This window comes from Gopherus evgoodei, chromosome 9 (assembly GCF_007399415.2).
Source record: "Gopherus evgoodei ecotype Sinaloan lineage chromosome 9, rGopEvg1_v1.p, whole genome shotgun sequence".
Taxonomy (NCBI): Eukaryota; Metazoa; Chordata; order Testudines; family Testudinidae; genus Gopherus; species Gopherus evgoodei.
In genome coordinates this window covers 49,748,553-49,770,531 of record NC_044330.1, presented here as the reverse complement: position 1 = coordinate 49,770,531, position 21,979 = coordinate 49,748,553, and the positions used below count along the sequence as shown (strand labels likewise).

The 21,979-nt window shown below is 47.4% G+C and overlaps 1 protein-coding gene across 1 annotated transcript in view; it reads left to right on the top strand.

Moving 5' to 3' along the window:
- GIGYF2 (GRB10 interacting GYF protein 2) overlaps positions 1 to 21,979 on the top strand; it is a 159,450-nt gene that overhangs the window by 30,964 nt on the left and 106,507 nt on the right. Inside the window, 1 exon segment of the mRNA XM_030575383.1 lies at positions 3,827 to 3,922. Within this exon segment, the coding sequence (XP_030431243.1) occupies positions 3,827 to 3,922 (96 nt within the window).

Here is a 21,979-nt window from a genome sequence, read left to right as displayed (position 1 = left end):
CCTCATCCCCTCCCTGGATCCTGGGGACTGGTACACCGTGCTTGATCTGCAGGACATGTACTTCTGCATGCATATATTCGAGGAACACAGGCGTTTCCTCTGTTTCATGGTTGGGCAGGAGCACTACCAATTTACAGTCCTCCTCTTCGGACTGTGCATTGCTCCCAGGGTATCACGAAGTGCATGTCTGTGGTGGCGGCCTACCTCAGATGTCGTGGGGTTCAGATCTTCCCCTGTCTGGATGACTGACAGGTCAAGGGCAGCTCGAGATCGCAGATGTGGGATCACATGGCGGCACTCCTGTCCACATGTGCCACCCTCGGCCTGTTAGTAAACGACACCAAGTCCACGTTAGTCCCAGTGCAGAGTTCATCGGGGCAGTCCTGGACACTACATTGGCCAGGACTTGCCTCCCACCAGACAAATTCGAGTCCCTGAAAGGGCTCATCGACACAGTCACACAGTTCCTTGTGACGACATCCAGAGCGTGCCTCCAGCTCCTGGGTCACATGTCGGCATGCACATATGTGGTTTGCCATGCCAGACTCAGGATGAGGCTCCTCCAGCTGTGGTTGGCCTTGGTGTTCTCCCAGTCCAGAGACAGGATGGACAAAATCCTCACTGTGCCCGAGCCGGTGGTCGCCTCCCTACAATGATGGCCCTCTCTAGGGGAACATGCTCCATGGGGTCCCATCCAGGGGCAGACCCTCATATGTGGAGCTGGTGTCCGATGCATTGGACCTGGGGTGGGGAGCCCATGTGGCAAATGTTCAGACCTAAGATCTGTGGTCCGTGCAGGACCTTGCCCTGCATATAAATGTCAAGGAACTCAGGGCGATCCGGCTGGCATGCGTGGCCTTCCACTCGCACCCCTGAGAGCAGAGTGGTCAGGGTTCTCACGGACAACATGGCCTCGATGTTTTACATCAGCAGGCAAGGCGGGGCCCGCTCCTCTGTCAGGAAGCCCTCAGGCTGTGGGACTTCTGTATAGCCCATTATATTTGCCTACAGGCCCATCACTTACTGGGCTCCCAGAACTTGTGGGTGGATTGCCTGAGCCAAGATTTCTCTCAGCACGAGTGGTCACTACACCCAGAGGTGGTGCACAGGATTTTCCAAGAGTTGAGAACTCCCTAGGTGGACGTTTTTGTGACTTGGCAGAACCACCGGTGTCCCCGTTTCTGCTCCAGGAGGGAGAGGAAGTTGAGAGAGAGAGTGCCATTTCTGAAGCCTTCCTCCTATCCTGGTCGGGCCAGCTTCTCTATGCCTTTCCCCGATCCCACTGATCGGCAAGGTCTTGGAGAAGATAAAAACGGACAGGGCCTGGGTCTTCCTGATTGCTCCTGTGTGGCCCAGGCAACGTTGGTACGGGACTTTCATGGGCCTGGCAGTCGTCCCATCGTGGCCGTTGTCATCCCACTCAGACCTGCTCTCCAAGGGCCAGGGCCGCCACCGCCTCCACCCCAACCTAGCGGCACTCCACCTCACAGCGTGGCTGTTCAGTGGTTAGGCTGGGAGGAAAGGACGTGCTCGGAAAAGGTTCAGCGCGTCCTTTTGAAAGCAGGCGGCCCTCCATGCGTTGGGCCTACTTGGTAAAGTGATCTCGGTTTTCCTGGTGGGCAGCTGAGCTGGGTGTTTTGCGCGTAGCCGCTCCGCTCCAACTCATTTTAGACTGCCTCCTTCACCTTAGAGTCCAAGGTCTAGTGCCCTCGTCTGTCAAAGTGCACTTGGTGGCCATATCGGCCTTCCACCCCCCAGTGCAGGGGCACACAGTATTCTCCCATGCTATGACTGGCTGATTCCTTAAGGGATTGGATTGTCTCTTCCTGTATGTTAGCTCCCCCCTACTTCCTGCAGTGAGACCTGAACTTGGTGCTGGCCCAGTTGATGGGTCCCCCTTCTGAGCTGCTAGCTACATGCTCCTGGTCTCGCCTCTTGTGGAAGGTAGCCTTCTTGGTGGCGATCATGTCAGCTAGATGGGTCTTGGAGCTCAGGGCCCTGACCTCTGAGCCCCGTACATGGTGTTCCATAAGGATAAGGTCTGGCTCCAACCCCATCCTTCGTTCCTCCCTAAGGTGGTCTCTGCCTACCACATTGGTCAGGAAATCTTCCTGCCGGTCCTCTGTTCCAAGCTGTATGCGTCCAGCGAGGAGCGCCGCTTCCACACGCTGGATGTGAGACTGGCTCTGACCTTTTACCTGGAGTGGACTAAGCCATTCAGGAAGTCTTTGCAGCTGTTCATTGCCTTGGTTGAACACATGAGAGTGGCCGATCTCCACTCAGCGTCTCTCCAACTGGATCGCCTCGTGTATCTGTACCTGGTATGATCTGGCAGGAATCCCTCTGCTGTCGATTGTGAGGGCACACTTAACTAGGGCACGAATCTTGTCGGCTGTCTTTTTAGCCCATGTCTCCATTCCAGACATTTGCAGAGCTGCCACATGGTCTTCCGTTCACCTTGCATTATGCGATTGTCTCCCAAACCCGGGAGGATGCCCGGTTCGGCAGGGCTGTACTCCGTCCTGAGAGTCTGTGAACTCCTACCCACCTCCAACAGATATTGCTTGGCATCACCTATTGTGGAACGCACATGAGCAATCAGTCGAAGAAAAAAGACAGTTACCTTTTCCATAATTGTTGTTCTTCGAGATATGTTGCTCGTGTCTATTCCACACCCCGCCCTCCTTCCCCTCTGTTGGAGTTGTCTGGCAAGAAGGAACTAAGAGTTGGGGGAGCGTGCAATGCCCCTTATGTCGCATCATAGAGGCACCACTCCAAGGGTCGCTAGGGGCAGTCCCCTACGGTACTGCTAGGGGAAAACTTCTGGCACCAATGCACCTGGCGAGCACGCACACCAAGGCAGGGCCCGCTCCTTGTGGAATGGACATCAGTGCCACATCTCGAAGAACACCAGTTACGGAAAAGGTAACTGTCTTTTCTGCAAGTCACCCAGGCTTTTTGTATTCTTTGGGACTAGATGTAGGGGACAGGCCATTTTGACTTAAACTGTCATCCTAGTTAGTATCCAGTTATATAAAGATTTGTATGAACTGTCTAAATTCATCCTCTTGCATTATGGCGTGCATGAGTAGAGCCCAAACAGCTTCATCTGCATGCTTGAGATTTGCAGGGAAGCTACTTGAAGTTCACTTTACACAGTCACACGATATATTACTCCCTAGTTGCCAGATTAGATGTCCAATTTGGTAGGGCCTGCAGTCTCTCTGTTCAAACAGGACTCCTAGCATCTACTTCCTTAGAGAGAACTGCTATATAAGTGGGATCCACGTGGCCATATACTTGAAGAATGAATAATTGCTTTCTCAACCGTAACTGTGGTTCTTTGAGCTGTTTTTGTCCATTTGGATCCCATGACCTGTTCTCCTTCCCTGCTGAAGTGGAGTGCTTCATACTATGATTCTTTATTGACAAAGGACCTGAGGGGCAGTTGGGTTTGCTTCACCTTTTGATGTCCTTGGGTGAGGGTATGAGGACATGCAGGGCATAGGCATCGCTCCAGTGGACCCTGCTGGCGAAAAGATTCCTTTTGCATGTGCATGGTGCATGTACACCTAGAGTAGCATCCACACACACAAAATATTTCTAAGAATCACACTTTAAAGTAAATACCTGTTCTTTTGGCTGACTGTGTTCATGGATGTCGGCTTCCAGAACCCTGGAGAAGGACAGGTAGGTATTGAACAGAGAGAGGAGATTTGTTGGTGGCGATTAGAAGGTGCATAGTGCCATCTGTGGAATGTGTGTACTGGGATGTAATGCTTGATCTGTAGTGTAGCTCTTAACGTGCCATCTTCCTTCCCTGCAGATACCTTCAGACCTCCTGGATAAGGAGTTTCAGCCTATTTTACAGGAGGAGCCCCTGCCACCACTGGCACTTGTACCTTTTACAGAAGAAGAACAGGTTGGTATCTGCAGATGTTTAAGAGATGACTTTGTGAAAAATGAATCTGAATAACTCAGAACGTTCTGTGGACTGGGACTCGACTAGTGGCAGATGACAAATAGACTGTATTTATATCTGAAAACATAAGATTATCAGCATGGAAAGGGTTAAGACTGGGAGACTTGAGGCAAAGAGCTCTATAAAAGAGCTCTGTGTTGCCATAGAGTGCAGGTTCCTGCCTCAACCCATTGGCATCCTATATTGTTTAACCAGAGTCCCTTTGTTCATCATTCTGCTTCTGCTATATTAATAGCAGGCATTCCCTAGTTGAGCTGGTAATCCAAAATTATCAGAAGCTCCCAAGAAATGAGTGAGATTTATGTAGCTTTTTGTAGGACCCTGTCTCTGTGTTCACAGAATTTTCAGATCAGTAGGACAGCAGTTAGAAGAAAAATGTGAAAGTTTTAATGCTAGTTTACCATTTTGGTGATTGCATGACTGCTGATTCTTCAAGTGTCCTCTGCCTATTCGTGCTCATGAGATGCATTTCTGATGGTGGAATTTTTCAATAGCAGTGCCTATGGAAACACATCTGCTCTTCCTCCTGGTCCTCCCTTTTCTGATCCTGAATGTTCTGAGGATAAGACTATAAAAAAAAGGCATGTTGCTCTGCCAATTTCTCTTCTAGCTGCCATGCTCACAAATGAGTAACTGCTCTGGGCCCTTGGCCTGGATCCTTGGCTTAGATCAATGCCTTCTACACACTTTTAGCATTTATAATAGATTAGATCTTAGTATAAATAGTTAAATTTTAACATTATAGTGATAGGTTTTACTTCTTATTTTTTTTTTCTAACTAGTAGTTTAGATGGTTGGTTCAGGGATTAGGATCCAGTAGTGGATCCAAAGAACAAGGTCTCTTGTTCCACTGTTTTTTCTGGCACTTGAACCTAATGCAAGATGCTTAGCTTGCCTCCAGGAAGGACACACTCACTCAAGAAGGTGCTCTATCTGCATTTCTTTGCCCCTGAAGGCTTAGACAAAAATCAGAATAGACCACAAGCTCTGCTTCTGCAGGAGGTTTGACAACCAAGTTTTTCAGATCCAGCGCATCTCTCAAATCCTTGGGAGCACAGATCAGCATCTGCCCCACGATGCTTCTGGTGAGAAACAGCAAAAATCCCTGCAAAAGGTACTCTTTGGTTTAAAGCTTCAGGAAATCTGCAGGACTCAAGAAGAGAGCCAAAACTTGAATCCAAAATTAGAAAGCAGAGATAGGAAAGGCCTCTGAGCAGAGACGGTTACTGCTCCCCCCTCACTCCCCCATTATGTTGACCATGGCACGCATAATACCTTCCCTTTCAACACAAGACTAGTTTGTAGCTCTTAACCTAAAGGGTACACATTTCCATATCTCAGTCAGACCGGCACACCCATGTATCTTGGTTTCCTAGTAGGAGGGGATGACTTCCAGTTAAGACTTCTTTCCCTTTGGCCTTTCTGCTGCACCCAGGGTTTTTACAAAGTGCACTTATATCTATACATGATTTGGCTAATCAAAGCATTATCAGAAGAAAATTAATCCAGAGCTATATCCTAAATATACTCCCTCTTCAAGAAGTTAGGCCTTAGGATAAACTAGGAGAAATCATTATTGAGGCTCACATAGGATTACCTTCATAGGAGTGATATTGGACTCATTCTGCAGTGCTGCTTTGCCTGAAGAAATGTTGAAAAGATTAAATGAGTTATGCCACCATTTTCAGATCCATGCTAAAACTCCTCCTCTTTCTCAGACTAATTGACTTCATAGACTCAGCTATGTCTTACACTTCACATCCAGCTTAAAAAGAGTCTCTCTGGTACTGGCTGACACAGAATGTGGTCCAGTATCTGTCATAGTGGACTCAGAGTCTCAGTGTTATGAAAGGAGTGGCTTTCAGCCCTCCAGCACCATCAGCAACAATAACCTGTCACATGAACGTGGGCTGAGGAGCTCACTTCAACAGGCTGTGTGCTACCAAGGAAATGCCTATGAAAAGAAAATGCACATTACTGTGCTAAAAATCAGAGCACTGTGTTGGGCTCTCAGAGCTGTTCTTCCTCATGTCACAAGGTAGAGCATGTTGACATGGACAGACCAGTGGCGATGTACTATACAAACAAGCAGGAAGGAGCTCACTCAGCGCAACTATGAAGGGAAGCAGTAGGTCTGTGGCAATGAAGCACAAGATGTACCCTGTATTACTACATCTAGCAGAGAAAGACATGTCTTGTGCATCAGCTGAGCAGACACAACAGAACTCCATGAGTGGTTGTTAGAGATGACGATATGCATGATCTTCAGCTCATGGGGTGTCAGGATATAGATCTCTTTCCAGTTAGGCAAAATGAGCCGGGTTTTGCTTGAGAGCAGGAAGTGACAACCAATTCTTTTGGATGCATTCCTCATAAGATGAAGGCAGGTTTTCCTGTATGCCTTCCTCTTACTTTTCCTAATCCCTGGAGGAGTGATGTGGTGATGGTGGTTTAAAAGATAAAATGAAATAAAAAAGGCAAAACACAAACACAAAACAGTACAGAACTAAAGTAAATTTGGTGATTCTGGCATGGCTGAGAAAACAGTGGTTCTCAGACCACCTTTGGCTATCAAAGGAGTTTACCAGTCTCTCCTTCTTACTCCAGATCTGCTGAATTGACAAAACAAAATGTCTGAAGACTAGGGCTGTAGGCTTTGATAGAATTGGAGCAGTCTTGCTCTCTAGATATACATGTCCTAATTAACTGTAGGAAAGAATCAACTTGTAAGTGTCGTTAACCTCAAATGGAAGAGATTTGTTTGGGCAAACAGTAATAACGTAACCCCAGCCATGGCTCCAGTTCAGCATATATTAGAATATCTGCCACAGATGAAACTTTCAGGTTTCTTGCCCATCAATGAAGGTTAATCTAGTAGCCATATTTATAAGCGAGAAGTTATCAGTAACCATTCAGTATCCGCACGCACGTGAGTTGAGATTTATGAAGGATTAACATTCCCCAGGAGTTAGTCTTCTGTTGCGTGTGGAGACCTCAACAGATTCCTCACATAAATAATGAAGACTCTATTTGGGCCCAATGGCAGAATGCCCTTTATCTCACCTTTTAGTTAAACATCTGCTAGAAGAATAAGTGACTACATACCCACTAGTTACTGTTTTACGTAAGGATAAAGTTGTGCTACGTCCCCATCCCAAGTCCCTGCCTAAAGTGGTGACCGAATGTCATGTTAATCAGTTAACCTGGCAGTGTTCTTTCCAAGATATCTCTCTCGTGCAGGAGAAAATGTTTCATTTGTTTAGATACAAAAAGGGCTTTAGTTTATTTTAAGTAGAACTCAATTCAGGAAATGACCATATCTATTGGTTTCCTATGCTGACAGCAAAAAATTCAAAGTAGTCACATCTTACACTATCAAAATAGGTTAGGCTCTGCTTTCATGAGGCCTACGTTTTAGTGTCAGTCCTTGTCCCTAAGGAAATTGGGTCACAGTTTGTAAGCGCCGAGGCAGCTTCAGTGCCATGCTTTAGACATGTTACTTTTACAGAGATCTGTAGGGCTACAATGTGAGCTCCCTGCATATGTTTACAAAACACTATTCTTTAGACTTAGCATCCAGAGCAGTTGCGCAGTTGGCAGGGCAGTACCCTATTTCATTAGGATTCCATGTCCCACCTTCTTCAAAGGGCAGTATTGCTTGTCAAACTATTCTCATGAGTGGGAATATGCAGAGGACACTCAAAGAATAAATGGAGGTTACTCACCTTAACCAGAGGTCTTTGAGAGAAATTCACGCATCCTGCCCACCTTTCTCTCTTCCTCAGAGTCCTAATTACAACCAAAGTGGGACTTGGAGGAGGCACTTGAAGGATCTGAGGCGACTAGAGTGCCACATCCCCTTTTATAGCCTCGCCCTCAGAACATTCAGGAACAGTGAGGGGAGGGGCAGGAGGGGGCATGAAAACGCTCCAACGGGCACTGCTATCAAAAAGTTCCACAGTCAAAGCTGGACCTGAGGCACATCCTGTAAGTGTGACTATGCAGAGTCCATCTTGAAGAACTCTGGTTACAGGTGAGTGACCTCCATATTTAGTTCTGTGTCATCTTGAAGGCGCTGTGCTCACTGTTCTCCTTAAGAGTACCTCTGCCTTAGTTTCTGTGCTTGCTAAAACAACAATTGTTGTCCCACTTTTTACATTTTGAGGATGTTTTCTTCTAACTTTTCTAGATATGACACTCAGTCTTAGAGGTTGTTGAATGGGGCCTTGGAGAGGATACTCTTCCAAGTCAGGCAAAGTTTTTTTTTTTTTCAATTATCCTTCTCCTGAGTGGGTCTTATATAGTGAGGTCAACTATCATGTTAGAGATGTCTAGACAATTGGTGTCAGAGCCCTGCAGATCCCCTGCTAAATGGAGTCAATTGTAATACAGACCTGCTGCCTGGGTCTTGATGGTTTTATTACTTCCTCAAGTACTCACTATTGAGTGGTGGTAGAGTTTCAAGGGGATGCCATTATTACCTCAGTTTCCCTCTCTGGGGGTAAAAGTGGTCCTTGTGTTCATGTCCTTGGAAGCCAAAGAAGATTGACTTCACTTATAAATCTCTTGGCACTCAGGTTTCCAAAGTTTGTCTCTCAAAGTATTCATCCTTCATCTCCATCCAGATAATACAAATTCTCAGATCTCACGGTGGGAATGTATTAAACTGTCAAGAAGGCTCTTGGTCTCCCTCTTATAATAGGAAGCTGTTTGCCTGTGAGAAAGGTGTATTTGTAACAATGCAGAGCCCTTGGCTTTGCATCTCACAGGGGAGAAGGGTACCTAGTTTTTGATCCGATCTGCAGAGGAGATGATCATGAGTAATCCCCCAAGGATTCACTGGCAGTCTTTCTCTAAAAACCAAACAGTCTTATGATTTTTCACTCTTTCTTTTTTTGGTTCTGGGCTCCTTCCTGTGAGACAAGCGGCGTTCCCCAAGCTGTAAGGTGGAGGTTCCCGATCTGTGGCCTATGAAGAGTTGGCTGGTCATGTGGTGCTGACTGTCCTCCTGTCTCTAGCTATTAACTTGATTGAAAGATGAAATTGTACTTGCTTACATGCAAAATGCTAGGAAGTTGCTTGCTTGCTAGCTAGTGTAGGTTCCTATAGATACACATGTGAACAGGGGCTGCGGGAGGTGGGCTGCACAACCATGAATGACAGAGTCAGTGGTCCACAGGATAATCTCTATTAGGATGTGGCCCAAACTGAAAAAAATTGAGAACCTCTGTTCTAAAGTTGTTGGTTCTTAAGGGTGGGTGTAGCAAGCCTGATTTTGTGCCAGCTCTTCATGTACATGTAGATGCCTGCCATCTTTTGAACCTTACAATCAGTTCCGTCTTGATGGTAGTCAGCAGTGGAGCTCTCTGCAAGACCTCTGGCTCTCTATTTGCCCTCTGGCTTTTCAGTCCTCTCATCATCTGTCTGTCGTTGTTGTTGTTGTTCTTCCCTACCTTCTAGCCAGACTCAGTCTTTATAGTATTATTTGTGGACACCCCAGCAATTCTGGTTTCTGGTGCAGGAGTGCTGGTAAAGTTTGTTCCCAGAGATTTCAAAGAAACTTTGGTTTCTTGCCCGAGATCATTCTATTGACACTGTGTTTTGTGGCTTAGTGTCCTGACTCATTTCATTGCCTCTTCATCTTTGTTTTTACTTTGGAATCAGTTTGCATGCAGAGACACTTGCTTTGTGTGTCTTTACCTTTTCAGGATTTTGTCCACTGCCTTGACCTCTAAGAAGGAAGAATGCTCAGGAGGAATGTACAGATGAGTTACCTGCACTAGTAGCTATCATCCAGTAGAATTGCCATGTTCTTGCACCATATATTTGACCAGTTGAAGTTGTGGCAGACACTTCACATCAAAGCCCAAGTCTCAAAAGACAATTGAGAAACATTTATTTCTAGAGAATGTGGTCTTGTTTCTCAGTCCTCACATGAGGTCTTGAGAGTTAGCGCTACCACAAATACATTATTGTTCCCTGAGATCCTGAGCTTTGGTGCTGGGATTTCTTTGGACAAAGGGTTTTACTAGCCCGTAATTGCAATCCTTCAAGTAGGGCTGTGAGCTTTTCATGAGCAAAGGGCAAATTGAGCTCTGGTAAAAGGTGCAAGTAAGGTTCCTTCTCAGACACTGTGAGTTTAAAGCACGAACCTATTCTAACATCAGCTCTGGGGTGGCTTTTTGGTGTGGTTTATGTGATAGCTGGAATGGATGCTTTGCGGTAGATGTCAGTAGGTCTACTTTGCTGCAAGATCTTAGCAAGAGATCTGGAAAAATTAGGATCTGAGGAATATGTGGACCACGTCTAGTTGAAGGCCAACATGTTCTCTTGAGTCTGTTCTGTTCTTGTGCTCCCTTCTACGAGAGAGTCAGTTTTCATCGCAATAGCTGGCTTCAGCTGAACCTGATAGACATCTGCCCTGACAAAAGCAGCAGGAGGAGTGGGTCCTAAGCTCTGTCTCAGAAAGAATCAAAATTGAAGGTGTGTTTTTTTTTTTTTTTTTTTTTAAAAGGATTCCAGAGTGGATAGCCAGCCCAGTCATGTTCTGTAGCTTGGCAGGACCGCTCTCTCAGAAGCAGACTGAGCTCTTTAAGCCAGGGTGGCTTGTTGCCTTGAGTAAGTGGATCTGTCATGGTTCATTAGAGCTAACAGTTATGAATTCAAATCCCTCTTCTGAATCAGTCTTTCTCTCTTTCTGGTCCGATGAATATTTGAGTACTTATACAAAATCAAACATCTTCGACCGGAAAGATTGAGCCATGAATAGCCTATAGCCTAGTGATTAGGGCAGTCACCTGGCAGAAGGGAGACGTGAATTCAAGTCCCTGCTCCAGAATGAGGATTGAACCCTGCGTTTCCTGCATTCCAGGCAGGTGCTCTGACCACTGGTAAAGATTATAAAGGGGTGTGCGCACCGCCTTCCCTCTTCTCCCCCCTCAAACTATTTGCCCAGCTTGTGAGTTCATGTTTTACATGGAAATTAATTTTCTTGGTGACAGTGACTTTAGCTATAGTGAACTAGCTTCAGGCTGAAGTCATTCACCTTACGTTGCATATTACTAGGTGGTGTTATGAACTTTTCCGAGATTCCTCTTCAAGGAATATCATGTGCCCCAGACAATGTATAACAGCCATATGGGTCTCATTCCTTGTACTTGGAGAGCATTCTTGTTCGGATTAGGTCTCTAGAAAGAAATCCTGCTTTCTCTCAACCCTGCAAAACTGGCTTGTAGAATGAGGGAGTTCAAAGTCTCTTGCTCCATCCTATTGGCTATTGAGAGTAAAGTCTGATGTGTTTGGGAGGAATCTTTGGGGAGTGGGGAGAAATAAAAATTATTTTTGCATTGGCCTTTTTTTCTGCCTGTTGTAGTAATAATATTTCATTATTTTGTATTATGTTAGCACTGAGAGACCCAAACAAAGATTGTGGCTCCATTGTGGTAGACAATCTACAAATGAAGAGGAGACCAGTTTGTGCTCCAAAGGGTTTCCAAATTAAATAGACAAGACAAAGGCTGGAAGAAATGAAGCATTAGCACCATTTTACCAGTGGAGCTAAAAGGCACAGAGTTTTGAAAGAGAGATGCAATGTCTCTTCAGAGAGAGAGAATGACAAGTAATATCCCTATCCTTACAGGTGTAGAATGGATGAAACTTTTTCCAGTTAAACTTCATATAAGAAAGTCCAGATTAGCAATGCAGTCAAACAAAGGACAGGCACTTATAACTTCAACTTCAACTCATCCACTTGAACTGAGTTCAGTATTTCTGTCAAATGGATGGGCCTCCAAGTTAACAGAAAATCTGATATTTTCATTGAAGCCTTTTGCACATGTAATGAATGCTTTGAAAAACTGTGTGCATAGTTGGTACCAATGAACAGGCCATTAATGGCACAAGACTATTCTCTTATTTTCTTCTTGTCACTCACTGACTTCTTGCTACCTTACTGGCTGATTTTGGGCTACTTATACAGTGCTTTTGCAGCTAAGAGATTTTTCTCCAGCGGTAAACAGTAGTACAGATGCAGCTCCTGAATCTTGTGCTCCAACCTAGTGCATAGTGTATTACTGAAATTCTTTCATCTAAAATTCCAAAGTCTTACACAGTGTCATGATGGACTTCGAAGTCTGAACTGCCTATAATCATCAGTTCTCTTTATCTGCAGATGGTCGAGAAACTTCATTGGCCCCTTTTCTGCTTATTTTTTTTCCTTTCTTCCTAGACAGTTTTAGTTTTCAGATGTTTAGAATAGCCATTTAGTTTCTCTAACAAATAAAACAAGTTTTTAAAGCATTAAACTACTGTCAATATTGAAATTTTCTTGTAAAAGTTTTTCTTCCAAAGCTCTTATTTTTCTTAGATTACTTTTTTTTTTAATCAAGCTTCTTACTACTTAGTGTATTTTGGTCCTCTTATTTTTTTGGTGTTGAAGATTGTTTCAAGTAATGGCCAAAATTCAATCACACAGTGTCCGTTGGTAGAGACTGTAAGTGCTTGTGTGTTAAGGGTACATAGAGCTTGGGGGAAGTTAGACCATAAAACATCTACTGCAAGTTCTGCTTAAAGATGTTTCCTTTAAGTTTTGAGGTCCCAGAAAGAGCACGTTAGCCTCTGGAAGACCTTTCTAATCTAAGTCACTCTGTCAGTGTGAAAAGCCTGGGAAGAAGTTCTCAAAGGAAACAAAGCACCTGAGTAGGTTTGGCATATGTCTGATCTAATGATTTATTGTTAGTCACTATTTTAGGCAAAGCTGGCAGCGTACAATTGCTGTGTTTATAGTAAGGTTGCCTAACATTTTCCATTATAAAACCCTGCTTTTCAGTTGCTTTTAATTTCCAAACTTTAAAACTGTTCAGGCTGAAATTTTCCATGCCAGTTGTCTGTCTTAGGGTAAATTTTATTTTTTGGAAAATTTTCAGCAAAAACAATTAACCTCATTCTCAGAAAAGGCTAAAGGAAAAAATGCATTTTTCCCAGTGTTAAATTTGTATAGTAGTTTTGTAGAGAAGCATAGATGTCCATGCTTTAGAGCAAGATTTCAGAATCTGGCAGGGGGAGTGTTTTGGGGGTCAGAGGTTTCTTTTGCTGTCCCCAGGAAAATACACACAATTTGGCTGATTTACAAACCTCTGAAAATTGTTCTAAGCACATGCTTGGTAGCAGCTTGTTTGGCAGCCCTTTCATGGAGCAGGACTTTCCCTGAAACTGCGCCTTGTGCTGGTGGGGGTTGGGGGAGGGTGGCCATGTGGTTGCCAGGAAGCAAAACTGAAAACGACTTTCTCCTGTTCTCTGTGCTCTTCTTGCTGGCTCTTCGGCAATATGGACAAGGAGGAAGCAGCAGCCTGAGTCAGAAGGGTGAGGAGATGGGATGGAGTGTATTCTTTGGTGGGAAAAGGAGCAGGGTGGTATAGGGATAGGAATAGTTGATTGGGGTGCAGGAACAGAAGGGGATGGACTCAGGGCAACACACTAACGGACATGCTATGAGTGAGAAGATAGAATGGTCTGTAACCATTAGACCTTAATCCGTTCCAGAACCAGGAATAGAATTCAGGATTCCTGAGTTGAAACGTGCCTTTGCTGTCTAGGTGTGAAACCCACTTAGGATATGTCTACATTGCACACTAAGCTCAGGATTGAGCCCAACGCTGCCTCTCCCCCCCCCCCCCCACTCCCCCAGTCTGAATTGGGTCAGCAAACACTTAGGAGCTGCTCCTAGTTCCCTGCTAGGAATTGCTCAGAGCCTGAGTCCCACTGTGACTCATGTCTATGTCATGTCATTTTGCAGTATGGACGCAGCTCAAGCCACAGCTCGGAAACAGAAGGTCTGTGTAGTGCATTATAGACAGTTTGAATGGCTCTGAGACCCCAGGTCCAGCAATTGGATCCCCAAGTTTACAATGCTCAAGTGTGGTCTTGAAAATACTGAGTCCACAAGCCCATGTCCCACAGGTGCAGGTTTACAATGCAGTGTAAACATACATCTAGTGTCTTTCTCCTCATCTAGTGTTTGGTTTACCTAAAGGATAAGTCTGCTGTTGCTGCCAGTTACTCCATTATCTGTAGTAGTAGTGGTTCATGCAATGGATCTAAATATTCTAACTGTGCCCCCCATGGAGGTCAGTATGCTTCCACATGATGGAATTTCTGCTTTTAAATTTGCTTTTTTAAATCATTAGGAAATTAAATTAAATAAGTCCTCCTACATTAAAGTGGCAAAGCCAAGCAGTTGAATTAAGGTTCCTGTGCAAGCTTAATTCTTTGAGTGATGGTCCTTATTGTATGCCAGTGAGGATAACGTGCCATGCAGCTGGAGCCAGAGCTTTTCAACATAGTAGTGTCTATTGGTCTGTGCATGTGCCCTTGCATCGCCTTGTGGTTTTGCCGGAGGTGATAAAGGGCAGGGTGGACCGACTGTGTGTTCAGTTCCATCTCACTGCCACGTGGTCTGAGTCAGAGCTTCTGGTTTTCTCTTGTCCTTGGTGACCTGCTTTCCAGAAAAACTGTTCTTATTCTTGTATATAGTTCGGATTTTACTGATTTTTTTTTTGCAGTAATTTTTATAGGATTAAAGATTTTGGGATGCTGCCCTGGTGGCTTCCCACTAAACTGTTCTCCCAGTGCCCATGTCTGGGCACTGGATTATAACAAAGATTCTAGAGTTCAAGGTTTGCGCTTCCTGACCTTGCTCATTTTCACACAGCAACAAGCGCCAACACTATTTGTACTGCTTGGGGGAAGCCCACATCACGTCCAGGTGCAGTATCTGCCTCTCGTTCCTGGCTTGTACCTGGGAAGGCCAAGCTCTCCACCTAAAGAAACACTTGTTGAGGTGGTCATGAGGTTGCAGTGGGATTCGGGTTGGGGGACCTCCTCCCCCATAATCAACCTGAGCAGCTTGAAGAGTGCTCCTGCTACTGCGGAGCTTCTTCTGAGTTTTAAAGCCTACTTACTTACCAGTGTATGTGCTGGGACCTTAAGAGTCTTGAGACCTGATATCCCAACAGATGCACAAATTACCATTGAGCCTTTCTTGGATCCACAATGTTGATAGCTAGGTCAACTTATATGCACTAGATCTCCACATGCTGTTGATCAGAGTGAGGTCTCTAAACCTACTTATTTACTTCTTCAAATGTTTAAAATACATCTAGGCATGAATGTGGTGCTGTCTTTCCAATAAATTAAAAATTAAAGCATAAACAAAGGAGGGTCATAGTGGATAGTCAACTGAACATGAATTCGAAGTGCCATGCTTTGGCCAAAAGGATAAATATGATCCTTAGATATATAAATCGGAATCTTGAGTAGAAGTTGGGAAGTACTTTACCTGTATTTGGCACTGGTGCAACTGCTGTTGGGACTGTGTCCAGTTTTGTTTTCCACATTTCAAAAAAGACTTTGGTAAATTGGAGAATGTTCTGAGAAGAGCGATGAGAATGGTTGAAGGATTGGAAAACAGGCTTTATTAATGATAGACTCAAGGAGCATAATCTATTCAGTTTAAATAAAAAGTTAAGGGTGACTTGATCAGTATATAAGTACCTAAATGGGGAACAAAATAATTGATCTGTAATCTAGCAGACAGAGGTATAACAAGATCCATTGGCTGGAAGTTGAAGCTAGGTAAATTCAAATTAAAACTACGATACAGATTTTTCGCAGTGAAAGTAATTAATCATTGGAACAACTTGGAGAACCACCTCAATGCTTGCTATCACTGGTAACTTTTAAATCAAGAATGGATGTTTTTCTAAAAGATATACTCTAGTTCAGTGGTTCTTAACCCTGTGGGTATGCAGAGGTCTTCCGTGGGGTAGATCAGCTTAGCTAGCTGTTTGCCTAGTTTTATAACAGGCTACATAAAAAGCAGTAGCAAAGTCAGTACAAACTAAAATTTCATACGGACAATAACTTGTTTATACTGCTCTATATACTATGCACTGAAATGTAACTACAATATTTTATATTCTGATTGATTTATAATTGTATGGTAAAAATGAGAAAGTAAGCAATTTTTCAGTAGTAGTGTGCTGTGACACTAGTATTTTTGTGTGATTTTTGTAAACAAGTAGGTTTTAAGTGAGGTGTAACTTGGTGATATGCAAGACAAATCAGACTCCTGAAAGGGATACAGTTGTCTGGAAAGCTTGAGAGCCACTTCACTCGTTCAATCAGGAATTATTTCAAGGAAATTCTGTGGGCTGTCTTATACAGGAGGTCAGTCTCGATGGTCACAATGGTCTCTCCTGACTATCTGTAGTTCACCAAGGTGTGTTATGCTTGTATATATGCATTTTTCCCCCCAGGGATGGATAAGCAACCAGGTATTAATTGTACTTTTTGTGGCAGAGCTCCAACCTTGTCCTCATGGGTCCCGCTCTTCCAGGCAGTTTATGCTAGCCCCAGAGGCTCATTGTGACCCTCCATGTGGCCCTTCTCTCTCTAGGGCCAGAGTTTGTCTATTGAGCCCTTTTCATCATAAGCCAGCAAGAAGATTGGTGAGAGAACTCCCACAGTCTCTGTTGTCCCTATGGCCTTATTTCAGAAGAGTTTAGTCTCCTGTCCTAACAGGGGCCTGTCTTCCCCTCCCAGGAGGTGTTTCTTTAGTGGCGGGTTGGGGGGAAGCTGGGCCTGTCCTCTACTCCTGATTCTGGCCCAGGGACCCTAATGGCAGTAGCTGTTGGCAGCTGACCTTTCACTGCCAGAATTGGTACATTTCCCTGGGCTACTTCGCTACAGCTCTCCCGGTTCTCTCTCTCAACACCTTCTTCACCCTTACCTTTGGGCTCCCTTTCCGGGGGCTTGATGGTGTCTTCATTACCTCAGCCACACTTCCTTACTGAATGAGGGAGGCAACCTAGTGACAGAGGATGTGGAAAAAGCTAATGTACTCAATGATTTTTTTGCCTCTATCTCCACAAACAAGGTCAGCTCCCAGACTACTGCACTGGGCAGCACAGTATGTGGAGAAGGTGACCAGCTCTCTGTGGAGAAAGAAGTGGTTCGGGACTATTTAGAAAAACTGGATGAGCACAAGTCTATGGGGCCAGATGTGCTGCATCCGAGAGTGCTAAAGGAGTTGGCGGATGTGATTGCAGAGCCATTAACCTTTATCTTTGAAAACTCATAGCGAATGGGGGAGGTCCTGGATGACTGGAAAAGGGCTACTGTAGTGCCCATCTTTAAAAAAGAGGAAAAGGAGGATCCGGGGAACTACAGGCCAGTCAGCTTCAGTTCAGTCCCTGGAAAAATCATGGAGCAGGTCCTCCAGGAATCAATTCTGAAGCACTTAGAGGAGAGGAAAGTGATCAGGAACAGTCAGCATGGATTCACCAAGGGCAAGTCATGTCTGACTAGCCTAATTGCCTTCTGTGGGGAGATAACTGGGTCTGTGGATGAGGGGAAAGCAGTGGATGTGTTATTCCTTGACTTTAGCAAAGCTTTTGATATGGTCTCCCACAGTATTCTTGCCAGCAAGTTAAAGTATGGGCTGGATGACTGGACTATAAGGGGATAGAAAGCTGGCTACATCGTCAGACTCAATGGGTAGTGATCAACGGCTCCATGTCTAGTTGGCAGCCGGTTTCAAGTGGAGTGCTCCAAGGGGTGGTCCTGGGGTCGGTTTTGTTCAATATCTTCATTAATGATCTGGAGGATGGCGTGGACTGCACTCTCAGCAAGTTTGCAGATAACACTAAACTTGGAGGAGTGGTAGATATGCTGGAGGGTAGGGATAGGATACAGAGGGACCTAGACAAATTAGTGAACTGGGCCAAAAGAAACCTGATGAGGTTCAACAATGACAAATGCAGAGTCCTGCACTTAGGACGGAAGAATCCCATTTACTCTTACGGACTAGGGACCGAATGGTTAGGAGGCAGTTCTGCAGAAAAGGACCTAGGGCTTACAGTGGACGAGAAGCTGGATATGAGTCAACAGTGTGCCGTTGTTGCCAAGAAGGCTAACGGCATTTTGGGCTGTATAAGTAGGAGCATTGCCAGCAGATCGAAGGATGTGATCGTTCCCCTCTATTCGACATTGGTGAGGCCTCATCTGGAGTACTGTGTCCAGTTTTGGGCCCCACACTACAAAAAGGATGTGGAAAAATTGGAAAGAGTCCAGCGGAGGGCAACAAAAATGATTAGGGGGCTGGAGCACATGACTTATGAGGAGAGGCTGAGGGAACTGGGATTGTTTAGCCTGCAGAAGAGAAGAATGAGGGGGGATTTGATAGCTGTTTTCAACTACCTGGAAGGGGGTTCCAAAGAGGATGGATCTAGACTTTTCTCAGTGGTACCTGATGACAGAAGGAGGAGTAATGGTCTCAAGTTGCAGTGGGGGTGGTTCAGGTTGGATATTAGGAAAATCTTTTTCACTCAGAGTGGTGAAGCACTGGAATCGGTTACCTAGGGAGGTGGTGGAATCTCCTTCCTTAGAGGTTTTTAAGGTCAGGCTTGACAAAGCCCTGGCTGGGATGATTTAGTTGGGAATTGGTCCTGCTTTGAGCAGGGGGTTGGACTAGATAACCTCCTGAGGTCCCATCCAACCTTGATATTCTATGATTCCTCTCTTCTGGCTCACTGGCTTTCTTCGGCCTGACAGGAGTGAGCCCTTTTATAGTATCAGAGGGGCCTTAATTAGAGTCAGGTGTTCATATTAGCTTAACAGCCTCACCTGACTCTAATTGGAGTCAGGTGTCCACCCTGGCCTGGAGCAGCCCTGCTCTGGTCAGTCAGGGGCCAGATCCCTGCTGCTTCTCCCTTGACTCCTTTCCTATAGCCCTCGGCCTGGAGGGAGGTGGAAGGCGGCTGCTGCTAGGCCCTGGGCCTTTGCTGCTGCTGCTCCTCCAGCTACTCCCCTGGCTGAGCCAGACACCGTGCCCCTTCTCTACTAGCTGGCTGCTGGACCCCACCCCCATCGGTTGTTGCTATTCTTGCTACAGCCCTTGGGGGGTGGGGGGCTGCTGGCCCACTCCTCAGAGGAGAGGAGTGAGGGGCCCCAGCCCCAGCCGTTGCTACTACTGCTGTGGATGCCACCACTACCACCTGAGAGGCGTCCTTCCTGCCTGGTGGTCAGACTGCCTACTGGAGCTGCTGTTGCTGCCTGGGAGCCACTTATGCATCAAGGAGGAGGAGGAAGGAGACCATCTGCTGCTGGGGGAGCACACAGAGCCTTTGCAGGCCACTGTGTAGGGGGCCTGGAAGGACTGAGTAACTTTGGAACTGTGCTCTTGTGGTGGGGGTCTTGACTGTGTTTGTGGGGACACGGGGGATGTGGCATGGAGCCTGCCCCCCCTCCATCTGTTTCCCCCCCATCCCCCTCACTGTCTCCGCCCCCTCCACCACCCTCAGTGGATACTTACCATCTGCCTCAGCTCCTTCCTCAAAGACTCAGCTGCTTGCTTTGCTGCTCATGCCATGTTTCCACCATTTGGGCCTGAAGCAGCAACTAGCAAACATTGCCTTTTTTGTAGGTGCATGTGGGTGCACGTTCCCCCCGTTGGACTGACACCCCACCTTCCCTGCTGCAGTCTCCTCCTTTCCCCTTGAAGTCCTTTGCTTCTCCTCCTGACTTTGCCCCAGTCCCTCAGCAGCTTCAGTTTGTTTTCCTGCCCCGCCCTTTTCCCTCTGTAGTTTTGTTTGTCCCAGCCTCTGAAGCTAGCCCCTGGGTTTTCCTGTCTCACCTCCAGCCTGGTGGTTCCCTCCCACCACGGTCCCCCTACTCTGCCTAGCCCCTTGCCCCATGCGCTTGTACCCCTCCCCTGTTTCAATTTGACCCCAGCCTCACTGCACTCTCCCCAATGTTGTTATAACCCCCCTCCCCTAGTGCAGCTAGAGGAGCTGGAATCCCATCCTGTGCTGGTGACTGAATGCCCCCCCCGCAAAAGTCTTGATAGCCCTCCCCTTCCGGTGCTCTCCTCCCCTGCCTGCAGCCTAGCAGCGAGGAGTGGTTGACCTGTTCCCCATTCTACTCCTCCCCCTGTGTCTCTCCTCCCTACCTCCTCATTATGGCGGGGGACAATGTGAGTGGGACCCCTCGGGCAGCCCCCACTGCCCTTTCTCCACCTGCCCCACCCCGTCATCCCCTATGGTTTCCACCTTGATGACCACTGCCAAATCCCCTGCTACCGCCCTTGCTGGGGCACTGGCAGCAGTGGACACCAGGGTGAACGCCACTGTTGCCACGTCACTTGCCCCCTCCAATTCTGGGGGACCCCCCCCCCAGCCGGTGGGAAAGGCCAGGGCAAAAGGAAGGGTAAGGTGCCTGCCAAAAAGGCTAGGCCTCCAGGGCAGGAATTTCTCCCTCTACCGCAGCATCCCTCCCTGTTGCTCCCTCCACCGGCTCTGCAGCTGCCCGTCTCTTGGCCCCCCAGGGCATACACCTAGGTGGCGACAGCTCCCCTGCCTGCCGCTATGTCATCTCTCTCAGCCACCGCCTCTGCTACCATCTGTAGTGGCCGGATCTCCTTCCCTACCTTTACCAGGAAGCACAGTGGGCATTGCCTTCTGGTACCTGCTTCGCTCCACATGGAGACCTATGTGCGGGCATTAACGAGGGTGGTGGGGCCCATGGCCATCGTGGCGGCCTCCAAAATGTACCGGAATGTAGTCATCTTCCTGGCATCGGAGGCTGCTGCCCAAGAGGCAGTGGAGAAGGGCCTGGCAGTGGGGGGACATGTTCGTCCCCTTGGAGCTGCTGGAGGACCTGGGCACCCGGTTGGTCCTGACCTCCGTTCCTCCCTATTGCTGCCCTGTTACCCACTCTCTCTTCCCTGGGAAACTGATCTCTGTTGTCAGCCCTCTCCCATTGGGCTGCAGAGACCCCACCCTCTGTCACGTCCTCTCATTCTGCTGGCAGGTGCAGCTTCAACTGCCATGAGTGGTATGTGACGAAGAGACGCTCGAGGGGTCCTTTCTATACCCCTACCAAGGGGCCCGTTACTGCGTGCATTACTCTATAGGGGAACCCCGGTGCTACCTCTGCCGGGCAATGGGGCACATCTGGAGGGACTTCCCCTTGGTCTGGCATGGAGCAGTGTCTGGCACCCCCGAGCCCCAGCGGGAGACTGGCCCCGTCATCGCTGGCACCCCTGGCTGCCTGGAACCCAGAGCCAGCCCTTCTCCTTCTCCTCTTCCTCCACAGTCCACCACTGCTCCCACTCAGGTGCTGGGGGCACGTTCCCCAGCGCACCCAGATGACCGGGAGAGCCCTGCCTCCACTGCATGTAGTCTGGTGGGGCCTGTGGAGGAGGGTGCAGCGTGTTTACGGCCGGGCATGGTAGAGGGCGAACCTTCCCTCCCCCACCACTAGCTCCCCGAGCTGCAGTGCTACTGCCCCGGCCTCCCCCCCTCCCCACCAACGGCCCGACCCCTGTCCACCAGCACACAGATGATGCCATGGAGGACTGGGTCCAAGTATAGGGGAAGCAGGGCAAGCAGAAGGCTCGAGCACTGCTCCTTCCATCTGATGCGGAGGCCCCCTGAAAGACCAGGAAGCGGGCCACTGACACCAAGCTTTCTGCCTTGCCCCCGGCTATATCCCATCTGCTAGAGCCAGCTGGGGATGACGTGGCAGCAATGGAGGGTAGCAGTACCCCTCCTCTGCAGTCCCTCCCTGGGGGAACCTCTCCTGCCCCCTTGCCACCTGATCTCCCTGCATGATCCAAGGTGAGAGTCGCTTTGGGTGCCGGTGAGGAGGTTCCCGGTATGGTGGTAGTGATTTTCCCTCCATCTTTGAGGAGCTCGAGGCCCTGGGTCTGACCCCAGTCACCCAAGGAGAGGATGACCCTCTGCTCTCTCCCTCTAACCGCTGCTTCTGCTCCCGCCTCTGAGGAACCCTTGGACTCTTCTACCAGCCTGGCCACGGATGGCCTCCCACTAATGGCCGCCGAAACTACTGAGGCAACGGCCAGTGCCACGTGGCTGGGACCTCGGGCATCCCTTGTTGATGCAGGGCAGCTGACCTCCTTCCCAGGTGGGGGCCCTACTG